Below are 24,610 nucleotides of genomic sequence, written 5' to 3'. Positions count from 1 at the left end.
AGCTTGGAGCCTGATCCAGACTTGATCTCACAACCCTGAAATCATGACCTGAGCCAAAACCAAGAGTTGGATACTTAACCAACTGAGCTACCCAGGAGCCCCATAAATTGAGTGAATTAAAAAAAAAAAAACTCTCCAGGTTCAGGTGCCTGGGTGGCTCAGTCGGTTGAGGGTCTGCATCCAGCTCAGGTCATGGTCCCAGGGTGCTGGGATCAAGCCCCGCATTGGGCTCCCTGCTCAGTGGAGAGCCTCCTTCTCCATCTCCCTCTGCCTGCTGTCTTGTGCTCTCTGTCAAATAAATAAATAAATAAAATCAGTCAGTAAATGAATAAAATAAAACCTCTCGAGGTATTCAAATTTACAATTTAAATCCGTGAGGCAGAACTGTCTTGCTTTCACCCAGGTAGTCATTCATTACTCCATGTTGGCTTTTTATGTAACAGGTACTATGCTAACTGCTGCAAATAACCATATGAGTTACTTTCCTTGCTGATAAAGAGCTGGAAATAAAATTGCAGTGTGACAAGATGAAGAACTGTTTTTTGTTTGTATTACCCTCATTCAACAAATTTGAGGACAAAACACTATGCTAAATATATTAGTAGCAGGTGACTTAATGAATAACCACCTGGTTCTTTTGTCTAAGGCATTCAGTAAAATTGATAAGTCAGGGCCTTTGCTGAGGAAGTAAGTGTGTGTTCTCCTTAACTTTGCTTCTGTAACATCTGTCCTTGTCCATTTTTTCCCTGGGAGTAGTTTGTCAGCTTAAACTGATGGGAGTTTGTGAGAAGAAGATTAGAAGGTACTGTTTAAGATTGGGAACGGTCCCCACTGCCATTTCCCTATAAAAGCGAAGTGCCTGTGGAGGTGACATCTGTTATATAACTGATCCAGCTGGTGAAAGGACTCACAAAAATTGTAACTTTCTATTAAAGGGATCTGTAACAGCCGATCCAGGTACAGTGTTGCAGGCTTGTGCTTCAAACACAGTAATTCATCCAGCTGTGTTTATAAAGTCTTCCTCCCAAGCCCAACTTTTTTTCAGTTTTTTTTCCAGGATAGCACTATTCTTGTTTTTGGGAACGTGCAGTTCCATCTTTTGTGCCTACTCTTTAGATGTGATCGATCCTTAGATCTTGCCGATTCTCTCCTCACTCTGAACTTGCTCTCTGTCTCCACTGCTGCTGCTCTGGTGTGGAGTTGGGTTCTCTCGTGCCGATATCCCTTCCCTTGTAGCCAAGCTGAGCTGTTGGAAAACCCTGAACAGTCCTCTAAAATTCATTCCCCTTATACTCTTCATAAACCTATACCGTTGATTAAAAATAAATTCATGTTTCTTAGTTTGACATTCAGGGTTTTTTGTTGTTGTTTCCTATTTCTGGTATTAGACTACCTTTCTGATTTCTCTTGCTGGAATGGTTTTTGCTGTTCTTGGTGTTCTTCAAAAATTCTGCCTTATTAGCTACCCTCCTCCTTTATGAATTCTACCCATTCTTTTTTTTTTTTTAAGATTTTATTTATTATTTGACAGAGATCCCAAGTAGACAGAGAGGCAGGCAGAGAGAGAGAGAGGGAAGCAGGCTCGCTGCTGAGCAGAGAGCCCGATGTGGGACTCGATCCCAGGACCCTGAGATCATGACCTGAGCTGAAGGCAGTGGCTTAACCCACTGAGCCACCCAGGTGCCCCGAATTCTACCCATTCTTTAGGCTTACTTCAAGCATGGTCTCTTTGTGAGGCTTTGTTTTGCTCATGTAATGATCATTCCTCTCTTTACTTAGTCAACAGATTATTTGTTAAATGAATGCCTGATCTGCTAGATGCTAAGGATACAATGATGAATACAGTCCTTCCTGAGTTTACAGCCAGTAGTGTTTCTAGTGCTCACTTAACTTATACCTAACTATGTGGGCTCCTGGCTGGCTTACTCTCAGGATCATGAGTTCGTGACCCACATTGGGTGCAGAGATTACTTAAAAATAAAATCTGTAAAAAATAAAAAATAAATAAAACAAAATCTGTATTTGAAGAAAAAAAATGTACATAAATAAGGAAGGTAGTATGTAATATTGGACCAATCACCAGCACAGCCTCTAGCCTATTCATTCATAGTCTCAAATGTTGAATTGCAAATATTTTTTTATAATCAAATAAATAGGAGCACCTTGGTGGCTTAGTGAGTTAAAGCCTCTGCCTTCGGCTTGAGTCATGATCCCGGGGTCCTGGGATCAAGCCCTGCATTGGGCTCTCTGCTCAGTGGGGAGCCTGCTTCCCCCTCTCTCTCTCTGCCTGCCTCTCTGCCTACCTGTGACCTCTGTCTGTCAGATGAATTAAAAAAAAAAATCTTTATAATCAAATAAATAGAAAATTCCTTAAGGGAACAAGCTGCTATCTTTAGCTTTGGTTTGTTTATTTCTTTCTCAAAATTTAATTGGCCTATATTAGCTATCACTGTGTGCCAATCAGCAAAAGGTATAAAGAGCATGTTTTCCTTTGACCACTTGAGTTCTCACATTAGCGTTAATAACCATATTTTCACAAGTTTCCCAACTAATGTCAACATAAGTTATCTCTAGATTTGATCAAATTGTCCAGAAAAGGAAGTTCTTGTACCATGTGTGGCTTTTTAAAGAATTAACATATAATGTTATTTGCTGCAGGGGTACAGGTCTGTGCCATGTGTGGATTTATGCAGTATGTGAAATGTTCTAAATACTGATTTTGTTTTACAAAAGGATGACTAGCACTTACTGACTTACAGCCATTCTTGAGGTAAAAGGTGACATCTTCTGACATCAGTACTAATTGTACTAATATTTTATTTACAGGTATTCTTCCAGAGAGCAAAGCCCTAAGGACTGGATCTCCCTGTGCCTACTTTATGATCAGGAATTCCAGTTGATTTATAAGGAAGCAGTTTTGTGTGCCATTCACACTGGTCTTTATAACATTGCTTTAAGCTTATTGCAGTATATGTATTGGGATTTCTCTGTAAAATGGGTGTAATTTTCTCTGAATATAGGTATGTGACAACAAGAGAAGTTGCTTGCATGCCAGTTCAAATTGTTCTATATAAAAATGCTGTTAAAAGATACAGCACGGTTATTCACGGTTATTCTAGTACCTTTTTTTTTTTTACTTGAAACGTTAAATCCTTTATAAAGACCATAGCAGGAAAACAGTGTACTTTTTTTTCAATTGCTAAATATAAAATGTTTGAAAATTTTAATTTTCTTTTATGTGTGCTGTCTCAAAATATGGGGGGAATATAACAGATCAAAACTAATTTTTCGTAGATAGCCATTACATTTCTTTAAACTATTTCGATGCCAATGTGGGATCTACGGAAGAGAATGGTTTCATAAATTAACTGATTTAAGAGTAGGTACCGGGGTTATACACTTTTTATAAAAAAATAAAAATAAATTTTACGTAGTGAAATCTACCAAGTCTTTTTTGGCATTATTATAAGTACTTTAGTTTTATTTTCTCATCTCTTTCTGATTTCTCATTTAAAGAATTGCACATATAAGCTTATAGATGGTTTATCTATGCTCCCAAAAGGTTACATGGAGCTTAATTCTCTCAGATTCTTTTTAAAATGCTTTAAAAAGCCTATTTCAATCTATTGCTAGAATTTAAAATCCAATTTTCCCCTCTTTTACTGAATTTTCTTGGGACACTGTACCCGTGTGTTAATGATGCTTACAAGGAGGTGCCCATTTAGTTACCAGAAGTACTTCTCCCCATTTTTATTCATGACCCTGCAAGAAAGCAAGAGGAAAATAATAGTAAATAGTATTAGGAAATTAAGAGAGGAGGGATAAACTGAGCAACAGAATTAAATTACTGTAGTCATTGGGGAGGGTATGTGGTATAATGAGCCCTGGATATTATAAGACTGATGAATCACAGACCTGTACCCCTGAAACAAATAATATATTACATGTTAACTGAATTCAAAGAAAGAACGATTACTACATTCATTTAAATTTGAATTTTACAAGCTCAAGATTTTAGGTGAGGGTTTTTTGTTTTTTTTAACCTTTGGCCTATGTGGTTCCCCTCCCTAAAGTTTTATTTAACCTTTGGCCCATGTGGTTCCCCTCCCTAAAGCTTCAGTGGTCTATAAACTCCCTAAAACTATTCTAAATTATATACATAAATCTTTCTTGGTGTTAATTGCAGTAGTGATTTTAAACATTTTCCTTACATTGTAGAATAAAATTACTAAACTAAATTAACTGTTAAACTAAATTAACTTTTAAAAAAATGATGGACGAAATGTGTATTATACTTAAATAAAAATGCTTTTAAGAATAGGTAAGTGAGGGGGACCTAGCTGGCTCAGTTGGGTAAAGCAGAGGACTCTCGATCTCAGGGTCATGAGTTTAACCCCCATGTTAGGCATAGAGCCTACTTTTTTTTCTTTCTTTTTTTTAAGATTTTATTTATCTAAAAGCATGAGCAGGGGGAGGGGCAGCAGGAGAGGGACAAGCAGACCCTGCTGAGCGCTAGCCTGATATGGGGCCAGATCCCAGAACCCTGAGATCATGACCTGAGCAACCCAGGCACCCTCATAGATCTTACTTTTAAAAAATAAATTCTCTCTAAAAAAAAAAAGAAAAAAAAAAAAAAGGGATACCTGGGTAGTTCAGTTAAGTATCCTACTCTTGATTTCGGCTCAGGTTATGATCTCAGGGTCATGGGATCAAGTCCCATATCAAGCTCTGTGCTAAGTGTGGAGCCTGCTTAAGATTCTTTATCCCTCTCCCTCACTCCCCCCCCCCACACTCGCTCATAAGTGCTCTCTCACTAAATAAATTAAAATGGGTAGGTGAAAGCTTGAGTGTTCCATTGATAAGCTTTCTTGTACTGTAGGAAAGATCATGGCATCTAGTGCAATAGCACTAATTTTTCAAAGTATACTAACAAGTCAGCATAGTGCTTAAGAGCTAAGACAGGTTGCAGATTTAAGTAGGTTCAATTAACAGTTCTACTAGTCACCTGGTTTTAAAAAGTTTAAGTGATTTAAATAGCTTCTCCATATCCATTTCCACATCCGTAAAATGGGGGAGATAATGGTAGCTACCTCACAACCAAGAATTTTAAGTATGAATAGCTTCTTATACTACCTGGGCACGAAGGCTTCATATTAGCTATGATCGCTGTACTATTAGTTCCATATATGTAAAGATGATGCCTTCTTTTTCGCTGTTTAAAGCCCTTCAAAAGATTTGTGTATGTTCAGGATCAAGAGAAAACAAGACATGGAAATTAAGAGTCTGCAGTAAAAGATAAACTTCATGTTCTATAGTCATGTATAATACCCATCTTTCCCTGAAGTTACCCAGAGCACTTTTTTTAGGGAGTACCATAGCAATTAGGAAATTCTGCTTCCTCATGAATTACTTACTTGTATTTAGTTTCCAGAAATAAGCCCCCAAATAATTGTCACGAGAGTGAATCTCACCTCTTGAAAGGTGAGGTCACTAAGGCAAAGACGGATTTGTGTGGCTTGACTATGGAACAATAAGGGTTTTAAGATGCCTGGTACTTATGTGCCTAATGGGTTATTTAAAGTCTTAAGTGTTAACATTAATTGGTTCACAAACAGCTCTACCTTTAAGAAAATACCTGTGGTATTTCAGTGATAAATATTTTGGTAAATGTGTGAATCAAGGCCTTTGGCTCAGCTAATTACATTTTCTCCCATAAAACTTTTGAGCTGTAGGTCTTACTGTTTTCAGGAACCTGGTCAGGTCCCCTTCTTGGTGTTAGATACAGAACTGAAATTGGTTGAATTGTATGCAGTAAATAGATTTGTTGTTAGAATGGTTCCATCTAACATTGGTTAATTAAATGATTCATTTTAACATTGTTTAAAAGTCTATAATAAAGTAACTTCCTTTGTAACAACGCATTACTGTGGACTTTTGTTATCTCCATTGTGCAAGGAACATAACAGACTTATGGGGCCGGGGGACGTGCTTAGAGTCAGTATTTGGTGAGGAGAGTTGGGACTGCAAACCCAAATGTGTTCCATTCAAAAGCCCCTGGTTTCCTATTTCATTCCTGGTTGCTGTAGTTCTCAACTGGGAAGAATTCTTCCTCGTCAGTCTTTTAAGTTTAGCCCTGCAACAGCCGGAGTCTCTCTGACCTCTCCCTGTGTTGAGAAAGGCTGCAGTGCAGTCAGTGGGCAGAAAGGATCACTCTAGGGAAGAGCTGCTTGATATCCTGGAGGCACGAGTATTCAGGACCTATTTCAGTCAAGTTCTCCAACACTGCCATTTTCCAAATACCGCGTAAAGAGGGAGTTAGGACAACTTCCATTCCTGACTTCCTCGCTCAATGCAAAAAAAATAAATAAATAAATAAGGAATTAAATGACCTTATTTACATTAAGAATTTCACGTCTGGGGGCGCCTGGGTGGCTCAGTGGGTTAAGCCGCTGCCTTCGGCTCAGGTCATGATCTCAGGGTCCTGGGATCGAGCCCCGCGTCGGGCTCTCTGCTCCGCAGGGAGCCTGCTTCCTCCTCTCTCTGCCTACCTCTCTGCCTACTTGTGATCTCTCTCTCTGTCAAAAAAATTAAATTTAATTTTAAAAAAAATTTTACGTCTGGATTATTCTGAGGCGATCATGGGACTCCACTGCAGCCAACACAGCCTTTAAAACACTTTAAGATCTATCCGTCCAGACCATGTTACTCCCCAGGGACCGCTTCGCACGTGTCCAGCATTCTGCACACCTGTGACTATTACAATGTTTGCAATCAGTTCAATGTCTGTCTTTCCCCCTGTCACCGCACGCCGCGCTCTGTCGGTGGCTCTCGAGGACGGGGCGGGATTTGCAGTTCTGGGAATCCGAAACTGCTCACTGCGCAGGGCTCCCTAGCTTCACCCTTAGGGTGAGGGAGGGGCAGGCAGAGGGTGTGGACCAGTTCCGACTCCAGGCAACCCCCAGGCTCCCCACCCCTCGCTACAAAGAACGTGGAAACCAGCAACCCCACCAGCCCCGGCCGCAGGGTAGGCGGCGGAGGCCGAGGCCCGTGCGACGGAGGCCAAGGCCCGTCCGGCGGACGTGCGCACGCGCACCGCGCGCGCCGGCCGTCGGTCACGTGGCCCCTGGCCAGGGCTCGCGAAGCCGGAAGTGTCCCGAGGCTCACGGAGGCCGCGAGAGCCCGCTGGAGGTGGTCCGACGGAGACCGGGCGCGGTAAGTGGGGCGGCGCGGGCAGAGGGGCCGAGCCGCACGGGGCACGGGCAGGGAGGCCCGCGGGGGCCGGCGCGGAGCGCTCCCGCCCCCTGTGGGAAATTGGGATGCTGAGTCAGAGCGGGGGCGGGGCGGGCGACCCGGGAAGCCCAGCAAGACCGGAGGCCGAGCCCTGCCGGGACCTTGGCTGGGTGGACGCCTCCCCCCCGGGTGTTTGGGGCGTCCGAAACCCGGTAGAATGGTCATGCGGGCCCGGTCCCTTCCACCTCTACTCGCCCCCCTGGGCGGCCCTCTGACCGGGGCCCTCCTGGGTCAGCGTTCAGCGACGTTGGGCACGAAGAAAGAGGTGGTGCTCATTACCGGGTATGGGCCCTGGCCGCCCCAGAGAGACGGATTCCCCCTTTTTTTTAAAAGAGTTTGACAGCTTTCTACCCCTTTATGAGCGTTGACACGAACCGCAGTGTTCAAATGGTTTGATTTTACAGATGATTCAAGAGACGTTTCGTTAGGGTTTTAGTGATGGTAACGGCGGGGATTGACTAACCGGAAGCTGGGAGCAGAAGACGTTTATGAGTATACACACATATAATGTGAATTCCCAAACATTTCCTTTGGGAAATTGCTGACGGGTTTATCTTCCAGTCCGTTTCCCAGGAATTTTCCGTAGATGGCTTCAAAACAAGGTCTACCCGTTAACTGACCAGTGCATAATCACTTTTTTCACTCTAGCACGCTGAATTATTAATATAGTGGTAGAGTTTGCAAATCCTTGAACTTTGTCCAGATGCCTGTCATCAAACTTGTTTTCATTCATAGACAAATGGTAACTTTCGTTTTGGACAGTATGAGGAAGTAGGCTTAAGGCAGGCACTAGTAACATACTTGTTGAGTGCCTGCCTATAGTGTATCAAAATTTGGGGAAGATTTAAAAAGCAAACACCTTGTAGATACGCTGAGTCATGTTTTAGCATGCTGTTTTTGTGGGTTTATTGGAAGATAGTTCCAAAAGACATTTCCCCTCATCATTGTGAAACTAGTCTTAAATCTTCATATAGAGAGCACATATCTTAGCTGATAAAAGTGCTTATATATTATTCACTAGGTACCTATGGGTACCTGACTCCACTATTTTACATTTACAGTTATCTCAGCACAGTTACAGTAACTAGGGAAGGTTTTTCATTATTGAAAAATATTTGAAAATACTGAAAAGATAGTTATTATTAACCTCAGCTGACAGATGTGTATTCCTTGTGAAAAGTGAATGGACCGTTCTTTATGTTTCTAATCCTTCTTGGAATACTGATAATCATTAATTCATCTGTCTGTCACCTAGTCTGTTCTAATGGACCACAAAGGGATATCAGGATCTGATTTGATCTGATATTACAGCAGATTTAATGTGGCATGGTGAGAATATTGTTTATGCTACTAATTTTTATTCCAACATGGAGCTCAAGTATTTTTAATATCCTTGTAGTGATGTAGTTTTCCAGTTATTAAAGGAGAAGGCTAGGTAGGGGTGATGCTTTTTTTTTAAATCAACTTTATTTTTTAGAGCAGTTTTAGATTTAGCAAAATTGAGCAGAAGATATAGAGTTTTTTTTTTTTAAGATTTTATTTATTTATTTGACAGACAGAGATCACAAGCAGGCAGAGAGAGAGGAGAAAGCAGGCTTCTCGTGGAGCAGAGAGCCCGATGTGGGGCTCGATCCCAGGACCCTGGGAACATGACCCGAGCCGAAGGCAGAGGCTCCAACCTACTGAGCCACCCAGGCACCCAGAAGATATAGAGATTTTACTTAATACATAATAGCATCCACTTGCTTATTTTTTAAGACTTTGGTAATATACACCTAATATGTGTATATTTATATACTTGGAGATTGGACAGATTATCCTTAATTTCACAAGAGTTAGCAACCTTTCAAGAATAAAAACTTTTGCACCTTTCCATTATGATTGTCAGGCACCATGCAGATGAAATTTTACCTTATGGGAATGTTATGCCATGGCAACAGTTGTTTTCATTAGTGTAGCCCTGCTCTTAAAGAAAAAAAGTAATTCTTTTCTATCCTTCTGTTATATTTTATGTTATGACTTTAAAACACCTTATAATACATCACTGACTAATCTTCCAAAAGGAAGATTTGAAGGAGGTAAGTGGCCAGTATCACTCTCCTGAGAAAGATAAAATTAGAAGGGAGATAGATATTTTATGCCGCCCGGGGATAAGTGAGTATATAAGATGTCATTGGTTAATGTTTTTTTCAGAGCCCACACGGCATTTTAGTCTTTAATATTGTTGGAAGCTTAGATTTTTACATTAGACTGCACTTTTCAGTTTAGCAATAACTAAGTTATGATCTTACTGGAGACTAAAAATAGCTAACATTTGTTCCTTAAATGTGTTGTTCCCTTAAAACAACATGCACTTTTTTTCTTCTCTCTTAGTTTAACAAGAACTCCTGACCAAGCCGAGATGCAGAGCACTTCTAATCATCTGTGGCTTTTATCTGATATTTTAGGCCAAGGAGCTACTGCAAATGTCTTTCGTGGAAGGCATAAGGTTGGTTCAGAGAAAACTGTGAAGGCTTTTTATCACTATATGTGTTCTCTTTTGGGAAGCACACTTGTACTGAAATGTGAGACTTGATGAGACGTGATGTTTTCGCTTATCCTGTCTAAAGAGAGTTCTTGTTTTTGTGGTTCAAGTATAGCTTGTGTTAGAGTTAGTGATACCTACCTGATGGTGGCAGAGGTTATGTGTTGGGAGTGGAGAAAAAGAGATTGGTTTAAAAAAGGGACTAGGAAGATTGGTGTTGTGCCTTTTGATTCTTTCCCCAACCTAGTCCTCATAGTGAATGACCTCACTAGCAGAGAAGTTCCTTATGGCAGTGAGTGCATTGGGGTGGGCTACAGATGAAGGAAGTATGCAAAGGCAGATGTATAGTTTGAGGGGAATCCACAGATGATTCTGTATGCTGTATTACAGCTTCTTGTCCTAGTAAACAGCATCCTACAAGGTAGATTGGAATAAAAAGAGATTATCAGCAAGGAGCCCACACTTAAAAGGCATGAGGTAAACAGAACTTGTTAGTGGAAGTGAGAATAGAATAAAAGGCTAATCTTGGAGGCACTTCAAGAACCTAAAAAGATTTTCTGTCAGATTCTATATTGGAAGATGAAATTAAAGATAATTAAAATAACTTAAAATGAAGAAATTTAAGATCATTAAAGTTTCTATTCTGGGAAGGAAGCTGGAAAAATAATAGAGAAAAAATCTTTTATAATGCAAATAATCCACTAATTTTTCAGCACTGTTAACTCTTTTTGACTAAATGATATTCAGAGACTTTTAAATTCTTATTTTCAGAAACAAGAGCTTTAAATATTTGAGTAAGGAGTTTCATGTTTTCCTATAGTTGTGTGATTGCCAGTCAGTTCTGTCAGAAACAATAAGATAAGCATTCAGAGGGGAGGGGCTGTTTCCTCTGAGGAGAGACGCTGACTGTAAACAGCTTCTGGTTCGTAGAAACTGAATCAGAAGTGTCGTACAGCTTTTAGCCTTTTTCCCTCTGATTCCAGAACAGTCCACAGGTTCTGGGTCCTTTATCAAGTCCATATGGTCAACTTTGGATATTCCTGCCCTAGAAATTGTTTTGTTTTATGCCCTGTGCCAAGAAGAAAAGAAAATGGGTGGTGACACAAGATTTAGTGTTGAGACCACATCTGACTATCTGTCTTCCTGTGACCCAAATTAACTTAACAAACTTTAATAATCACTTGGTACGTGACAGGCACTGTGACGGATCTAGTGAATATAACCACAAATAACATGCAGTTCCTTCCCACAAAGAGTTTGGGGTTTAGCTGGTGTTAGAAAGAATGTAAATTGGAAACTGATGGAATAATAGGTAGTCAGTAGTGACAGAAATGAGGTGAGGCATTTTCCATGTATTCTGGTCCTCTTTCCTTACTTAGATACTTGGTGTCCTTCATTTAAGTTCCTATATATAGTAGGCATTCTACAAATGTTTGTGGAATAAAAGAATGAAGAATGAGGACACATTAGACCACCTTAAGATAACCCAAAGTTCTTCAAAGGGAACGGAAATGTGTTTTATCCAATATAGTCAGAAGGCCTAAAATAAGGATTTGAGAGTCATGGGAATTTACTTAAAAGACTGTGAAGAGTCAGTTTAGTATTCAGTCCCAAGTATTCTTCCCAGGGATGTATTTTGAGAAATCATGTTTGTTCTCAGTGACATCAATTTCAAAGGTTTAGGACTATACCCGAAAATCCTGCTTGCCCTTAACTATTTAAGTTTTTTTTTTTTTCCAAGGTGCCTGGGTGGCTCAGTGGGTTAAGCCTCTGCCTTTGGCCAGGTCCATGATCCCGGGGTCCTGGGATTGAGCCCCGCATCAGGCTCTCTGCTCCGCGGGGAGCCTGCTTCCTCCTCTCTCTCTGCCTGCCTCTCTGCCTACTTGTGATCTCTGTCTGTCAAATAAATAAATAAAATCTTTAAAAAAAAATCATGGTGAAGTTAAAGGGAAGAGCTATAGGAAGGATGTGTTGATTTTCTTATATGTATACATTTAACCCTTAAACAACATGGGTTTGAACTGTGTGGGTCCACTTATGTGTGAATTTTGTCTTCAGTACATACAGTACAGAACTGTAAATGTATTTTCTTTTCCTTATGATTTCTTTTTTTTTTTAAGATTTTATTTATTTATTTGACAGACAGAGATCACAAATAGGCAGAGAGGAAGGCAGAGAGAGGAGGAAGCAGGCTCCCCACTGAGCAGAGAGTCCGACGTGGGGCTCGATCCCAGGACCCTGGGATCAGGACCTGAGCCGAAGGCAGAGGCTTTAACCCACTGAGCCACCCAGGCGCCCCTTCCTTATGATTTCTTATAACATTTTATTTTCTGGCTTTATTGTAAGGATACATGTAACATACAAAATATACGTTAATCAATTGTTTATATTCTTGGTAAGGCTGCAGCAATAAGCTATTGGTAGTTAAGTCTTTGAAGAGTCAAAGGTAAGTATGGATTTTTGACTGCACAGAGGGTCAGCACCCCTAACCCTCATTGTTCGAGGGTCAGCTATATGTAGATCCCAACTACATGGAGATCCTTTAAATATTCCTCCTCTATGCTTTGAGTTAGGGACAGTGAATGACAGGTGACTGTGCAGTTGAATAAAGGGAAAACAGTACATTCCCACACATATGCCAGTAATCTCACAGTTATGATTTGGACTACAAAAGTGTGGAAAATGCTAGCCTTGATCACAGTGGGCACTTTGCAATATTGTATTATTTTCCCCAGTTGCTCCTCTGTTAGGATTCTCCTAATTTTAGATTAAGTTGAAAATAAGTATCCTCAAGAGAAATCTTGGTGGTATATGTTGGTAGATAGATTTCGCAGTGTTCTTACTCTGGTTGAGCAAATAGGAAAACGGTGTATTTAAACTGTGGTTTGGTTGTTATTCTATTTTCATATTGTCTGAAAATGGGTGGTAAGCAAGAGTGAGGGAGGTGTGATCACGTCACATAGATTGTGGTCTCCAAATAGTGATCTTGATGAGAGGTTGTGAAGTGGTTAAATTTTTTTTTTAAGTTTTTATTTATTTATTTATCTGTCAGAGAGAGAGAGTGCAAACGCACAAGCAGGGCAGAGCGGCAAGCAGAGGTGGAGAGAGAAGCAGGCTCCCCGCCGAGCAAGGAGCCCGATGCGATGCAGGACTCCATCCCAGGACCCTGGAATAATGCCCTGAGCCGAAGGTGGCGGCTTAACCAACTGAGCCACCCAGGCGTCCCAGGCAGTTAAATGGTTTTAAGAGGAAAGGTCATGAGATTCTGAGTGAGAAAAAGATTGTGAGCTTCTGAGGTGATTGTGGCTATGAGCAGTGAATCTGTGTGGAAAGCTATGGAGAGGGCATCAAAGCAGGCATAGCACGAGATTCTGACAGACAGGCAGCCATGAGATATCTTTAGGCAGGTGGTGCTTAAACCCCAAAGTCAAAGAAGAAATGATCTTTCCACTTGCTTTTCCAGGGAAGTTCAACCTTGGATTATGGGAAAAGTAAGATTAAACTCTTAGAATCCGGACTGAGCAGCAAGGAGAGGCTTGCCACTTAGAATGACTGGGAGGAGGTGGGAGGGTCTGGAAGAGAGCCTTAAAGCAAAATTAATATGAAGAATATAAGAAGGTGATGTTTACCTGAAATTAAGCATTTGCACCTCTAAGAGTGCCTCCCAGCTACAGTTGTGCATTGTAATTTTCTTTGCAATCTACTTCAGTATTCCATGAGAGAGTGAGAGTGGGGTGCTGCAGGTACATCCATAGAGAAAAGGAAACATCTTTGATCCTCTAAGAGAAGGCTCTGTACAGAAACAATCTTGGGGCACCTGGGTGGCTCAGTGGTTAACTGTCTACCTTCGGCTCAGGTCATGATCCCAGGGTCCTGGGATTGAGCCCTGCATCGGGCTCCCTGCTCAGCAAGAAGCCTGCTTCTCTTTCTCCCACTCCTCCTGCATGTGTTCCCTCTCTTGCTGTGCCTCTCTCTGTCAAGTAAATAAATAAAATCTTTAAAAAGAAAAAAAAAAAAGAAAGAAAGAAACAATCTGCTCTAGTCATCTAGGTGAAGTTGCAGAAAGATCTCCAAGGCAGCAGTGATGCAATCCAATGAGGATAGGCTACTTGAACCTGACCAACTCCAGCTTCTACTTCCATACACACATCTGCACAAACACACAGTATTACAGCTAGGGAGTGGTGTTTTTGTTTTTTTGGGTTTTTTTTTTTAAGATTTTTTTTATTCTCTGACTGAGAGAGAGGGATTAGAGAGAAACATGCACAGAGGGAAGGGTCAAGGAAAAGGAAGAAGCAGGCTCCTCACCGAGCATGGAGCCCAACATGGGTCTCGATTCCAGGACCCTGGGATCATGTGTGTCAAAGGCAGAGGCTTAACCGAATGAGCCACCCAGGCACCCATTTTTCTTTTCCTTGACCCTTGACCCTTTTCTTTTCCTTTTTTTTAAGATTTTGTTAATTTATTTTGAGAGAGGGAGTGCACGTGTGTGCAATTGGGGGGAGGGGCAGAGAGAGAGAATCTTAAAGCAGACTTCCCACTGAGCGTGGAGCCTGATTCAGGGCTTAATTCTGTGACCCATGACATCGTGAATGGAGCTGAAACCAAGAGTAGGGCACTTAACTAACTGAACTAACTGAGCCACCTAGGTGCTCTGGAGTATTTCTTAATGGTTAATTTCATTACTTTGAGGTTTTTGGTTTTTTGTATTTTGAGATTTTATTTGTCGGAGGGAGAGAGAACATGAGCAGGGAGAGCTGCAGGCAGAACAAGTAGAGGGAGAAGCAGGCTCCCCACTGAGTAGGGAATTCGATGCAGGAATGGATCCCAGGACCCTATGGTGATGACCTGATCCAAAAGTGGATGCTTAACCGAATGAGCCATCCATGCATCCCTATTTTGAGCTTCTTAATGAAATTTTGCATATGGAATATAGTTTTCAATCTCTCTTTTCCTGTTTTGTTTAAATTGTTAAGCCCTGGAGAAACCCTTCTAAAATACTACTTTCCTATCTAAAGTATACTTTCACATTTGATATTACTAGAGCTCTTCTTATATGTGACTGTCTTTGCCTCATATAATGGAAGCTTTTTTTTTTTTTTAACTTTTATGTATTTATTTTTAAGTAGGCTGTAGGTCCAGTGTGGGGCTTGAACTCAAAACCCTAAGATCAACAGTTGCATGCTTTACTAACTAAGCCAGCCAGGTACCCCTGGAAGCTTTTTAATTTGAAAGAAAGCCTTTACTTCATTTCAAAGCATACAATTTTTTTTTTTAAATATTTTATTTATTTGACAGAGAGAAATCATAACTAGGCAGAGAGGCAGGCAGAGAGAGAGGAGGAAGCAGGCTCCCCGCTGAGCAGAGAGCCCAATGCAGGGCTCGATCCCAGGACCCTGGGACCATGACCCGAGCCGAAGGCAGAGGCCTTAACCCACTGAGCCACCCAGGTGCCCCTCAAAGCATACAATTTGAGAGAAATTTGGAGCAGCTGACTAATTGATTTTAGCTTTAAAAAAAATCAAGAGCTCTAGTACAGTTACCTATGCTTAAAAAATATTTGGGTGTTCTGTAAGATAAATAAATTGCTATAGTTAGTTCTAATAGTACCTTTTAATCTTCTTTATAATACTATAGATAAATAAAATTTTTCTCTTTTTTTTTTTTTTAGAAAACTGGTGACTTATTTGCTATCAAAGTATTTAATAACATAAGCTTCCTTCGTCCAGTGGATGTTCAAATGAGAGAATTTGAAGTGTTAAAAAAACTCAATCACAAAAATATTGTCAAATTATTTGCTATTGAAGAGGAGGTAAGTAGTCAAGCTTTAGTTAATCTTATTTATTGTAATTATTGCAATCCGGGAGAAATGACCTAATATAAAAAATTGTTTTATAAACAAGCTTTTTAAGTGATGAAAATTAGAACTCATATAACCAAATATCCTGTCTTCGAAGATTCTTTTTTTTTTTTTTTTTTTTTGTCTTCAAAGATTCTTCAAGAGATACAACAATGGAAATAAAGTATCATGGAATCAGAAAAAGTAGTATATTTCTTATACTAGGCTGTGGTTACCAGTATTAGAAATAAAAACTAAGTGAAGTTAAATTGACATAATTATAAAAGGAGCAAGTCAAACAATACGAAGAAGGCTTTGTAAAAGAATAAAAATCCTAGGAATCCAGAAATTAATACGTATATAAGTACATACTGTATATGTTAATACAGTATATAAAAGATACAATTGACTTTAGGAAGAAACTGAAAAGAAGAATGTCATTAGGAAGAAAAAAAGAATGTCATTAGGAAAATTATCTAGAAGTAATGGAAATAGAAATTTAGTTTAATCCCTCTAGATATGAACGAGTAATCAGTCAGATCACACTTTTTAAATAATAATTGGGCACTTTATATTCCTTATAATAGTGATTTCATTTTTAGTGAGTACTTCTTAGGAACTAATCAGAAATTTAAATATAGTTTTATGCACAAAGATGTTCATTGCTGCCCTGTTTATGATAAAGAATGGTTAAATAAATTAGAATATGTGATGGATAGTTACTCAGCTTGTTACGCTTGAGGTTAAGAATGTAGCCATCCAGGGGCACCTGGGTGGTGCAGTCATTCAAAGGCTGCCTTTGGCTCAGGTCATGATCCCAGGGTCATGGGATTGAGCCCTACATTGGGCTCCCTGCTTGGCAGGAAGTCGGCTTCTCTCTTTCCTACTCCCTCTGCTTGTGTTCCCTCTCTCATTGTGTCTGTCAAATAAATAAATAAAATCTTTAAAAAAAAAAAAAAAAAGAATGTAGTCTTCTATGTGCCAGGTTTGTTCAAGATCTCTGATACCAGCTGCAGAAGAGTTTGGGATACTGTACAAAGAGAACAGTCCCCAGAAGACTGTGCTTTTTCAGACACTAGCTGCAAGTTCACCAGTCCCCTAGGGCTACCATCACATCAGACCAGCTGGCTACAAATTTGGGGCTCCCCATGACTCTCCCCAGATTTTTTTTTTAAGATTTTATTTATTTATTTAACAGGGATTGAGATCACAAGTAGGCAGAGAGACAGGCAGAGGGAGAGGGGGAAGCAGGCTCCCTGCTGAGCAGAGAGCCAAATGCAGGGCTTGATCCCAGGACCCTGGGATCATGACCTGAGCCAAAGGCAAAGGCTTTAACCCACTGAGCCACCCAGGCATCCCCCAGATTTGATAATATGCTAGAATGTTGGATGACTCAGGATGCCTGGGTGGCTCAGTCAGTTAAGTGTGCAGCTCTTTTTTTTTTTTTTTTTAAAGATTTTATTTATTTGACAGAGAGAATGACAGTGAAAGAGGGAACACAAGCATGGGGAATGGAAGAGGGAGAAGCCAGCTTCTTGCCGAGCAGGGAGTCAGATTCAGGGCTCGATCCCTTGACCCTGGGATCATGACCTGAGCCAAAGGTAGATATTTAACAACTGAGCCACCCAGGTGCCCTGAATGTCCAACTCTTGATTTCCGCTCAGATCATGATCTCAGGGTCCTGGGATTGAGCCCCACATTGGCCCTGGAACTCTGCTTTCGGTTCTCTCCTTTTTCCCCTGCCCTGCCCCTCTGCTCATATGCTTTCTAAATAAATAAATAAGGTCTTAAAAAAAATAGAATGTTGAATGACTCAGAGAACTCAGGAAAGGAATGTAGTTACAGTTTTATTCTAGCAAAAGAAGACAGATTAGAACTAGTCAAAGGAAGAAATTCATAGAACAGAATATAGGAGGATTCTATAGGAGGATTCCAAACATGAATCTTTCTTTTCCTCGTAGCTACAGTACCTTCCTGGTATTGATGTATGATAGTGTACACAAAATATTGCCAGCCTCAGAAACTCACCTGAGCCTTTGGTGTCTAGAGTTTGTGTTGGGACTCAATCACATACTGCCTGCATGGCTGACCTTCAGTCTTTAGCCCTTTCCAGAAGTTCAGGCTAATACCTTTACTTGTGTTTTCCTTTGGAAATTGAGATGGACTTGTACATCCTAAAACCTCCATCATAAATCACATCATTAGACTGTTAATGGCCAAAGCCCCCATTCAGAGAAAGACTTCTAGCAGACAGGATACTCCAGATGCCTAGTAATCACCTGTTAGTAGCCAAAGCCAAAAAAAAGCCTAACCTCTCTTGGGGTGAAATTTATTCTTTACACAATAGTTAAGCAGTAATGAAAAGAGGTCTTTACCAAAGTTTTTAATTATCTGGAAACATGTTTATGTATAATGTTATGTCAGAAAAACAGGATTAAAAATAAATACACAGTGTAATCTTGAATATACAGTATCTTGTGTATCTCTTATGCGATTTGATAGATGAGAAATAGACTGAAAGGAAATGCACCAAAATATTAGCATAATTATCTCTAGGTAATGGAATTAGGGATATTTCCCAAATTTTCAACAATCAACATATTACTTCATTATTTAAAAACAAGTCTTTTAAAGTTATTTCTCTCTTTCTATAACTACTCAATAGTAGAGAAATTTAAAATAGTTTGTAAAAGGGGGCACCTGGATGACTCAGTTGGTTAAGTGGCTGCCTTCAACTCAGGTCATAATCTCAGGGTCCTGGAATCGGGTCCCGGTTCTGGCTGTCTGCTCAGTGAGGAGTCTGCTTCTCCCTCTGCCCCTCCCCTCAGTTCGTGTCCCCCCTCCCCATCAAATAAATAAATAAAATCTTTTTAAAAATAAATAAGATAGTTTATGAAAGTGTTTTGGGGGGGGGGGCACCTGAATAGCTCAGCTGTTTAAGTGACTGCCTTTGGCTCAAGTCATGCAGCTGGAGGCCCAGGATCAAATCCCATATCAGACTCCCAGCTCCCTGCTCAGTAGGAAGTCTGCGTCTCCCTTTGACCTTACCCCCTCTTGTGCTCTCTATCTGCTTCTCCCTCTGACTCCCCCTCTCATGCTGTCTCTCTCTCATATAAATAAAATCCTGGGGCGCCTGGTGGCTCAGTCGTTAAGAATCTGCCTTGGGCTCAGGTTGGAGCCCCAAGTTGGGCTCCCTTCTCGGGAGGAAGCCTTCTCCCTCTTCCATTCCCCCTGCTTGTATTCCCTGTCTTGCTGTTTCTCTTTCTATCAAATAAATAAATAAATAAAATCTAAAAAACAATAAAAGTGTTTTGGGGATATGCAGAAAAAATTATAAAAGGAAGGAAGGATAAAAAATTGGAAATAACCACAAAAAACATTGGAGATGAATACTGGATTTTAAGACTTATAATCACATTTTCAAGTTCCTGAACTGGGAACGTGTCTTATAATCAGTGTATATATGTAATTTGGTAGTATTTCTTTTTCCCTATAAAGCTGTTATTAAATTGGTGATGTATCTTATAATCAATGATGCATTAAAAGGTTTGAAACAAATCAGCAACTCATATGCAAATCAGCAAGCTCCGACTTTGCTGTGAGGGGGACCACTAGGCTCTTTTGCCATCTATTTGTTTTTAAGACTAGCACTTCATTCCCTGAAGTGGAAGAACTTGTCATGAGAAGAATTTCAAGTGTTTTAAGAGATCTGTTCAAACATTAATGTCCTAAATATACTATTATGTATTAGAAATTAAAATAATTTTTAAAGAACCATTATAACAATGTAGCAGTGATTTTTTTTCTATTTCAGATTTAGCCAGCTTTCATTGTGGTTTGATCATCTTTCAAAAACAAATCCAATAGGAATTTAGAAGCTGTTAATCATTATATGAGTATAGTCAATAGGTAGTTAACATATCCCAGGTAAAGCAATTCATAGTGCGTTCATTATTGTAGTATATTCTACATTTAAGTGAAATCAGATAAGTACTAGCCTATAATAAAAACTTTTATATTGAGCCCCAATCAGTGATTTTTTTTTTTTCCAGACAACAACAAGACATAAAGTGCTTATTATGGAATTTTGTCCATGCGGAAGTTTATACACTGTTTTAGAAGAGCCATCTAATGCCTATGGACTACCAGAGTCTGAATTTTTAATTGTTTTGCGAGATGTGGGTACGTTTGTTTATATGATTTTATAAATATATGTGTATGTAGATATATGTGTGATTTTACAGTTATATGTGTATATAATTTAATGACATAAGGGTTTTTTTTTTTTAAGATTTTATTTGAGAGACAGAAAGAGAGCACGAGTGGGGGGAGGAGCAGACTCCGCACTGAGCAGGGAGCCCGATGCCAGGCTCAATCCCAGTACCCTGGGATCATGACCTGAGCCAAAGGCAGATTATTAATCAGCTGAGTCACCCACGTGCCCCAATAATTTTTTTTTTTAAGTAGGCTCCAGGCTCAGCATGGAGCCCAACACGGGATTTGAACTCATGACCCCAAGATCAAGACCCAAGCCGTAATCGAGTCTCACCCTTAACCAACTGAGACACCTAGGTGCCCCTAATGACATAAGAATTTTAAATATATTATTTTTATATTCAAAACCGAAGATCTTTATGCAGTACTTTCTTAGATACAACAAGAGTATACATACACAAAGAAAAAATAGATAAGCTGAACTTCATCAACATTAAAAACATTTGTGTTTCAGAGGACAATATCAAGTAAGTGAAAAAGCCCACAGAACGAGAGAAGTTATTTACAAATCACATATACGATAAGGAATTTCAATTCTAACAACTTAATCAAAAGACAAATTACGCAATTTAAAAATGGGCAAAAAGAAAAAATAAGTAAATAAAAATGATAAACTTCTCTCCAAAGAAGGTGAACATATATGACCAATGAGAATGTAAAAAGAGAATCAAGATTATTAGTCATTAGGGAAATGCAGATCAAAACTACAAAGTGATACCACTTCATACTCACTAGCATGGCCAAATCAAAAAGATAAAATGGGCACCTGGGTGGCTCATTCCATTGAATGTCCAACTCTTGGTTTCAGCTCAGATGATGATCTCAGGGTCATGTGATCGAACCTGGTCTTGATCTCCTCCCTCAGCAGGGAGTCTGCTTAAGGTCCTCTCCCTCTGCCCCTCCCTCTACTCATGAATGTTCTGTCTCTCTTAATTAATTAATTATTTTTTTTAAAAAAAGACAACAAAAACAGGTGTTAGCAAGGATGTGAAAAAGTTGGACCCTAATATATAGGTGGTGGGATCATAAAAAGGTACAGCCACTTGGAAAAATAGTCTAGCAGTTCCTCAAAAGATTAAACATAGAATTACCATGTGACTTAGCAATTCCAATGCTAGGTATTTACCTACAAGAATTAAAAACTTGTCCACACAAAAACTTGTATACCAGTATTCCTAATAGCCAAAAATGGAAGTAGCCCAAGTGTCCATCAACTGATGTATAAATAAAATGTCCATTATCCATGCAATGACATATTACTCGTTCATGAAAAAGAAAAATGGGGCACTTGACTCGCTCAGTCGGTGGAGCATGTGACTCTTGATCTTGGGGTCATGAGTTGGGCCTAGAGCTTACTTAAAAAAAAAGAGAGAAAGTAATTATACATGCTATAAAATGGATGCACCTTGAAAAATGATGCTAAGTGAAGGAAACCAGACACAAAGGTCATAATATCTATGATTTTGTTCATATGAAATGTCCAGAATAGGCAAATCCATAGAAACAGAAAGCAGATTAGTCATTTCCAGGGGTTTGAGGGGATGGCAGGTATGAGGAGTGACTGCTAATGGGCATGGGTTTCTTTTTGGCATAATGAAAATGTTCTGAAAATAGTGATGGTCATACACTTTGACTCTTCGAAAAACTACTCAGTTGTATACTTTAAAAGGCTGAATTTTATGATACATGAATTTTATCTCAAAGCTATTTAAAAAAAAAAAAGAAAGAATATGGCAACCAAAGGGAATAATATCTTCTTGACGAGAAGTGAATCAGTATTTGAGGAATGGGAAAAGTCCAGTGATAAAGAAGGCATAAGGTTAGTGGGAATTCTTGAACTTGATAGTGGAAGAAGTGTGGAGACCCTTTAGGTGAGGATAAGATGAGAGAAAAAGAATACATGCATTTAACCAAGTAGAAGTTTAGATAATTGATGACTTCCTAAGTGTACAGGTAGCCCTGAATTTTCATAATTGAGTGTGATACCCATAAGCTTATTTTTGTATGTTATATTTGGACATTCATCTATCAGCTGTCAAATGTTTCAAACTAGTGTTCGGTGGCACTGCTTGTCAGTTAGCCAAAACAGATTAATTTCAGCAATGTAGCCCCTTTACCTTTAAAAAAAAAAAAAAAGGAAAATGACCTTTGAAGAATAGCTTTAAGCATATAAGAAATATATTCTTATGGAAGCCAGTCTGACACTTTGCCTCAGTTACTTTTTTACTGTTTTATATATTGAGTCCAGTTTACTATTTTACAGAATTTTTCTCCAAGCTAAAGAAATATGAAACTGTGGTGAAAGATTGGCAGTTTCTCAGGAATCATTATTCTTTTTTTTTGTTTTAAAGATTTTATTTATTTATTTGACAGAGATCACAAGTAGGCAGAAAGGCAGGCAGAGAGAGAGAGAGGAGGAAGCAGGCTCCCAGCTGAGCAGAGAGCCCGATGCACGGCTCGATCCCAGGACCCCGGGATCATGACCTGAGCTGAAGGCAGAGGCTTTAACCCACTGAGCCACCCAGGCACCTCAGGAATCATTATTCTTAGGTTTAGGCACATTACCCACATGTATATAACCAGAAGTAATTCAGGAAGTCTTTATGCTGAAGACCATTTTGTTCCATTTCCTGATAGTATTTAATTAAGAGAGATTGGACTCTTCCCTCAACCATATTGATCCTTATTCTTTTTTTTTTTTTTTATTTTACAGAGAGAGAGAGAGATCACAAGTAGGCAGAAAGAAAGGCAGAGAGAGGTGGGGAAGCAGGCTCCCCGCTGAGCAGAGAGCCCGATGTGGGGCTCGATCCCAGGACCCTGAGACCATGACCTGAGCCGCTGGCAGAGGCTTTACCCACTGAGCCACCCAGGCGCCCCTTGATCCTTATTCTTAAACTCTATTACTCAGACATGAGATATAAAATGTAAACACCATCTGTTATTTCTTTGGTAAAAATGATTTTAGACCAACTTACGGAAAAACATACTGAGTGAAAGTGGATGAATTTGATATGCATACACATGTACATAGATGCCTACATTATGATTTCCTTTGTTTTATTTTATCAAGTCGGTGGAATGAATCATCTCCGAGAGAATGGCATAGTGCACCGTGATATCAAGCCAGGGAATATCATGCGTGTTATAGGGGAAGATGGACAGTCTGTGTACAAACTCACAGATTTTGGTGCAGCTAGAGAATTAGAAGATGATGAGCAGTTTGTTTCTCTGTATGGCACAGAAGAATATTTGGTAAGTCCTGTATCACTTATTTAAAGCTGAATATATTGTAAATATGCGTGACTGGTCAACTATAAAATGTCACTAACTTTTACGACAAAAATTAAGCTTTTAATCTCATGTGTATGGTGTGTAGTGAGGGAATTAGATATTGCTATCTAGTGATGCTGTTATTTTTCTTTTAAAGATTCTTTTAAGTTTTATAACACTCAAGTTCTTTAATTTTTCTAATGCTGTGGATCTATATTAAGAGAAAAAGCCGTATATATGTTTCAGAAGCATGTAGCTAGTAAATGCTCCCTGTTTTGGATCACAGCAGTTAATATATATTATAAATTTGTTATAATGATACCCCTATAGAGCAAGTTTTGTTATAATTCTGAAGCAGAAGATTCTATTCAGGAGGTTGGTTATTGAAAGACAGGAACATTATTAGAAACACAAAAAATGAAATGCTTTTGAAAAGATCTAACTTGAAATGCTAGAAAGCTAGAAAAGCTCTGTGTTTAAAACTGTGCAGGTGTGTTTGTGTAAAGTTAGTAAGCATTTGAAACACTTAAGAAGTGGGGCCTGGGTGGCTCAGTGGGTTAAGTCTCTGCCTTTGGCTCAGGTCATGATCTCAGGGTCCTGGGATTGAGCCCCGCATCGGGCTCTCTGCTTGGCAGGGGGCCTGCTTCCCCCTCTCTCTGCCTGGCTCTCTGCCTACTTGTGATCTCTTTCTGTGTCAAATAAATAAATAAAATCTTAAAAAAAAAATACTTAAGAAAATATACTTAAAAGTAAGTATATTTAATTTTTCAAGGAACCACCATACTATTTTCCACAGTGGCTGTGCCAGTTTACATTCCCACCAACAGTGCCTGAAGATGCCCTTTTCTTTACATCCTTGCCAACACTTGTTATTTCTTGTCTTTTTATGCTAGCCATCCTGACCGGTGTGAGGTGGTATCTCATAGTTTAGATTTGCATTTCCCTGATGATGAGTGATGTTGAGCATCTTTCCCTGTGACCACTGGCCATCTGGATGTCTTCTTCAGAAAAATGTCTTTTCAGGTCTTCTGCCCATTTGTTAATTAGATGGCTTCTGGTTTTTTGGTTATGAGTTGTATGAGTTCTTCTTTTTTTCTTTTTAAGATTTTATTTTTAAATAATCTCTACACCAACAAGTGGCTTGAACCAACTCCCCAAGATCAAGAGTCGCAGATTCCACTGATTAAACCAGCCAGTTGCCCCTGTATGAGTTCTTTATATGTCTTGGATATTAACCCCTTACCAGAGATATCATTTGCAAATATCTTTACCCATTTAGTAGGTTGCCTTTTCTTTCATTGGTGGTTTCCTTTGCTATGCAAAAGCTTTTCATTTTGGTGTAGTCCCAGTAGTTTATTTTTGCTTTCATTTCCTTTGCCTGTGGTAACTACACATGTAGTGCTGAGCTTTGT

The 24,610-nt window shown here is 39.5% G+C and overlaps 2 protein-coding genes across 3 annotated transcripts in view; both read left to right on the top strand.

Annotated features, from left to right (window-relative positions):
- XPOT (exportin for tRNA) overlaps nucleotides 1–3,157 on the top strand; it is a 47,348-nt gene extending 44,191 nt beyond the window's left edge. For both annotated transcript variants that reach the window (XM_046012187.1, XM_046012188.1), the window contains exon 25: nucleotides 2,827–3,157. In XM_046012187.1, coding sequence (XP_045868143.1) covers nucleotides 2,827–2,853 — 27 coding nt within the window. In that variant the 3' untranslated portion in view covers nucleotides 2,854–3,157. The remainder of the gene's footprint in view (nucleotides 1–2,826) is intronic.
- Nucleotides 3,158–7,092: 3,935 nt separating this feature from the next.
- TBK1 (TANK binding kinase 1) overlaps nucleotides 7,093–24,610 on the top strand; it is a 47,389-nt gene continuing 29,871 nt past the window's right edge. Inside the window, exons 1-5 of the mRNA XM_046013066.1 lie at nucleotides 7,093–7,212; nucleotides 9,664–9,778; nucleotides 15,486–15,626; nucleotides 19,706–19,835; nucleotides 22,999–23,180. Of these exons, the coding sequence (XP_045869022.1) occupies nucleotides 9,692–9,778; nucleotides 15,486–15,626; nucleotides 19,706–19,835; nucleotides 22,999–23,180 (540 nt within the window). The 5' untranslated portion in view covers nucleotides 7,093–7,212; nucleotides 9,664–9,691. The remainder of the gene's footprint in view (nucleotides 7,213–9,663; nucleotides 9,779–15,485; nucleotides 15,627–19,705; nucleotides 19,836–22,998; nucleotides 23,181–24,610) is intronic.

The sequence above is a fragment of the Meles meles genome, chromosome 7, assembly GCF_922984935.1.
Source record: "Meles meles chromosome 7, mMelMel3.1 paternal haplotype, whole genome shotgun sequence".
Taxonomy (NCBI): Eukaryota; Metazoa; Chordata; class Mammalia; order Carnivora; family Mustelidae; genus Meles; species Meles meles.
The sequence above is the reverse complement of the archived record's forward strand: the minus strand, read 5'-3'. Positions and strand labels throughout refer to the sequence as shown.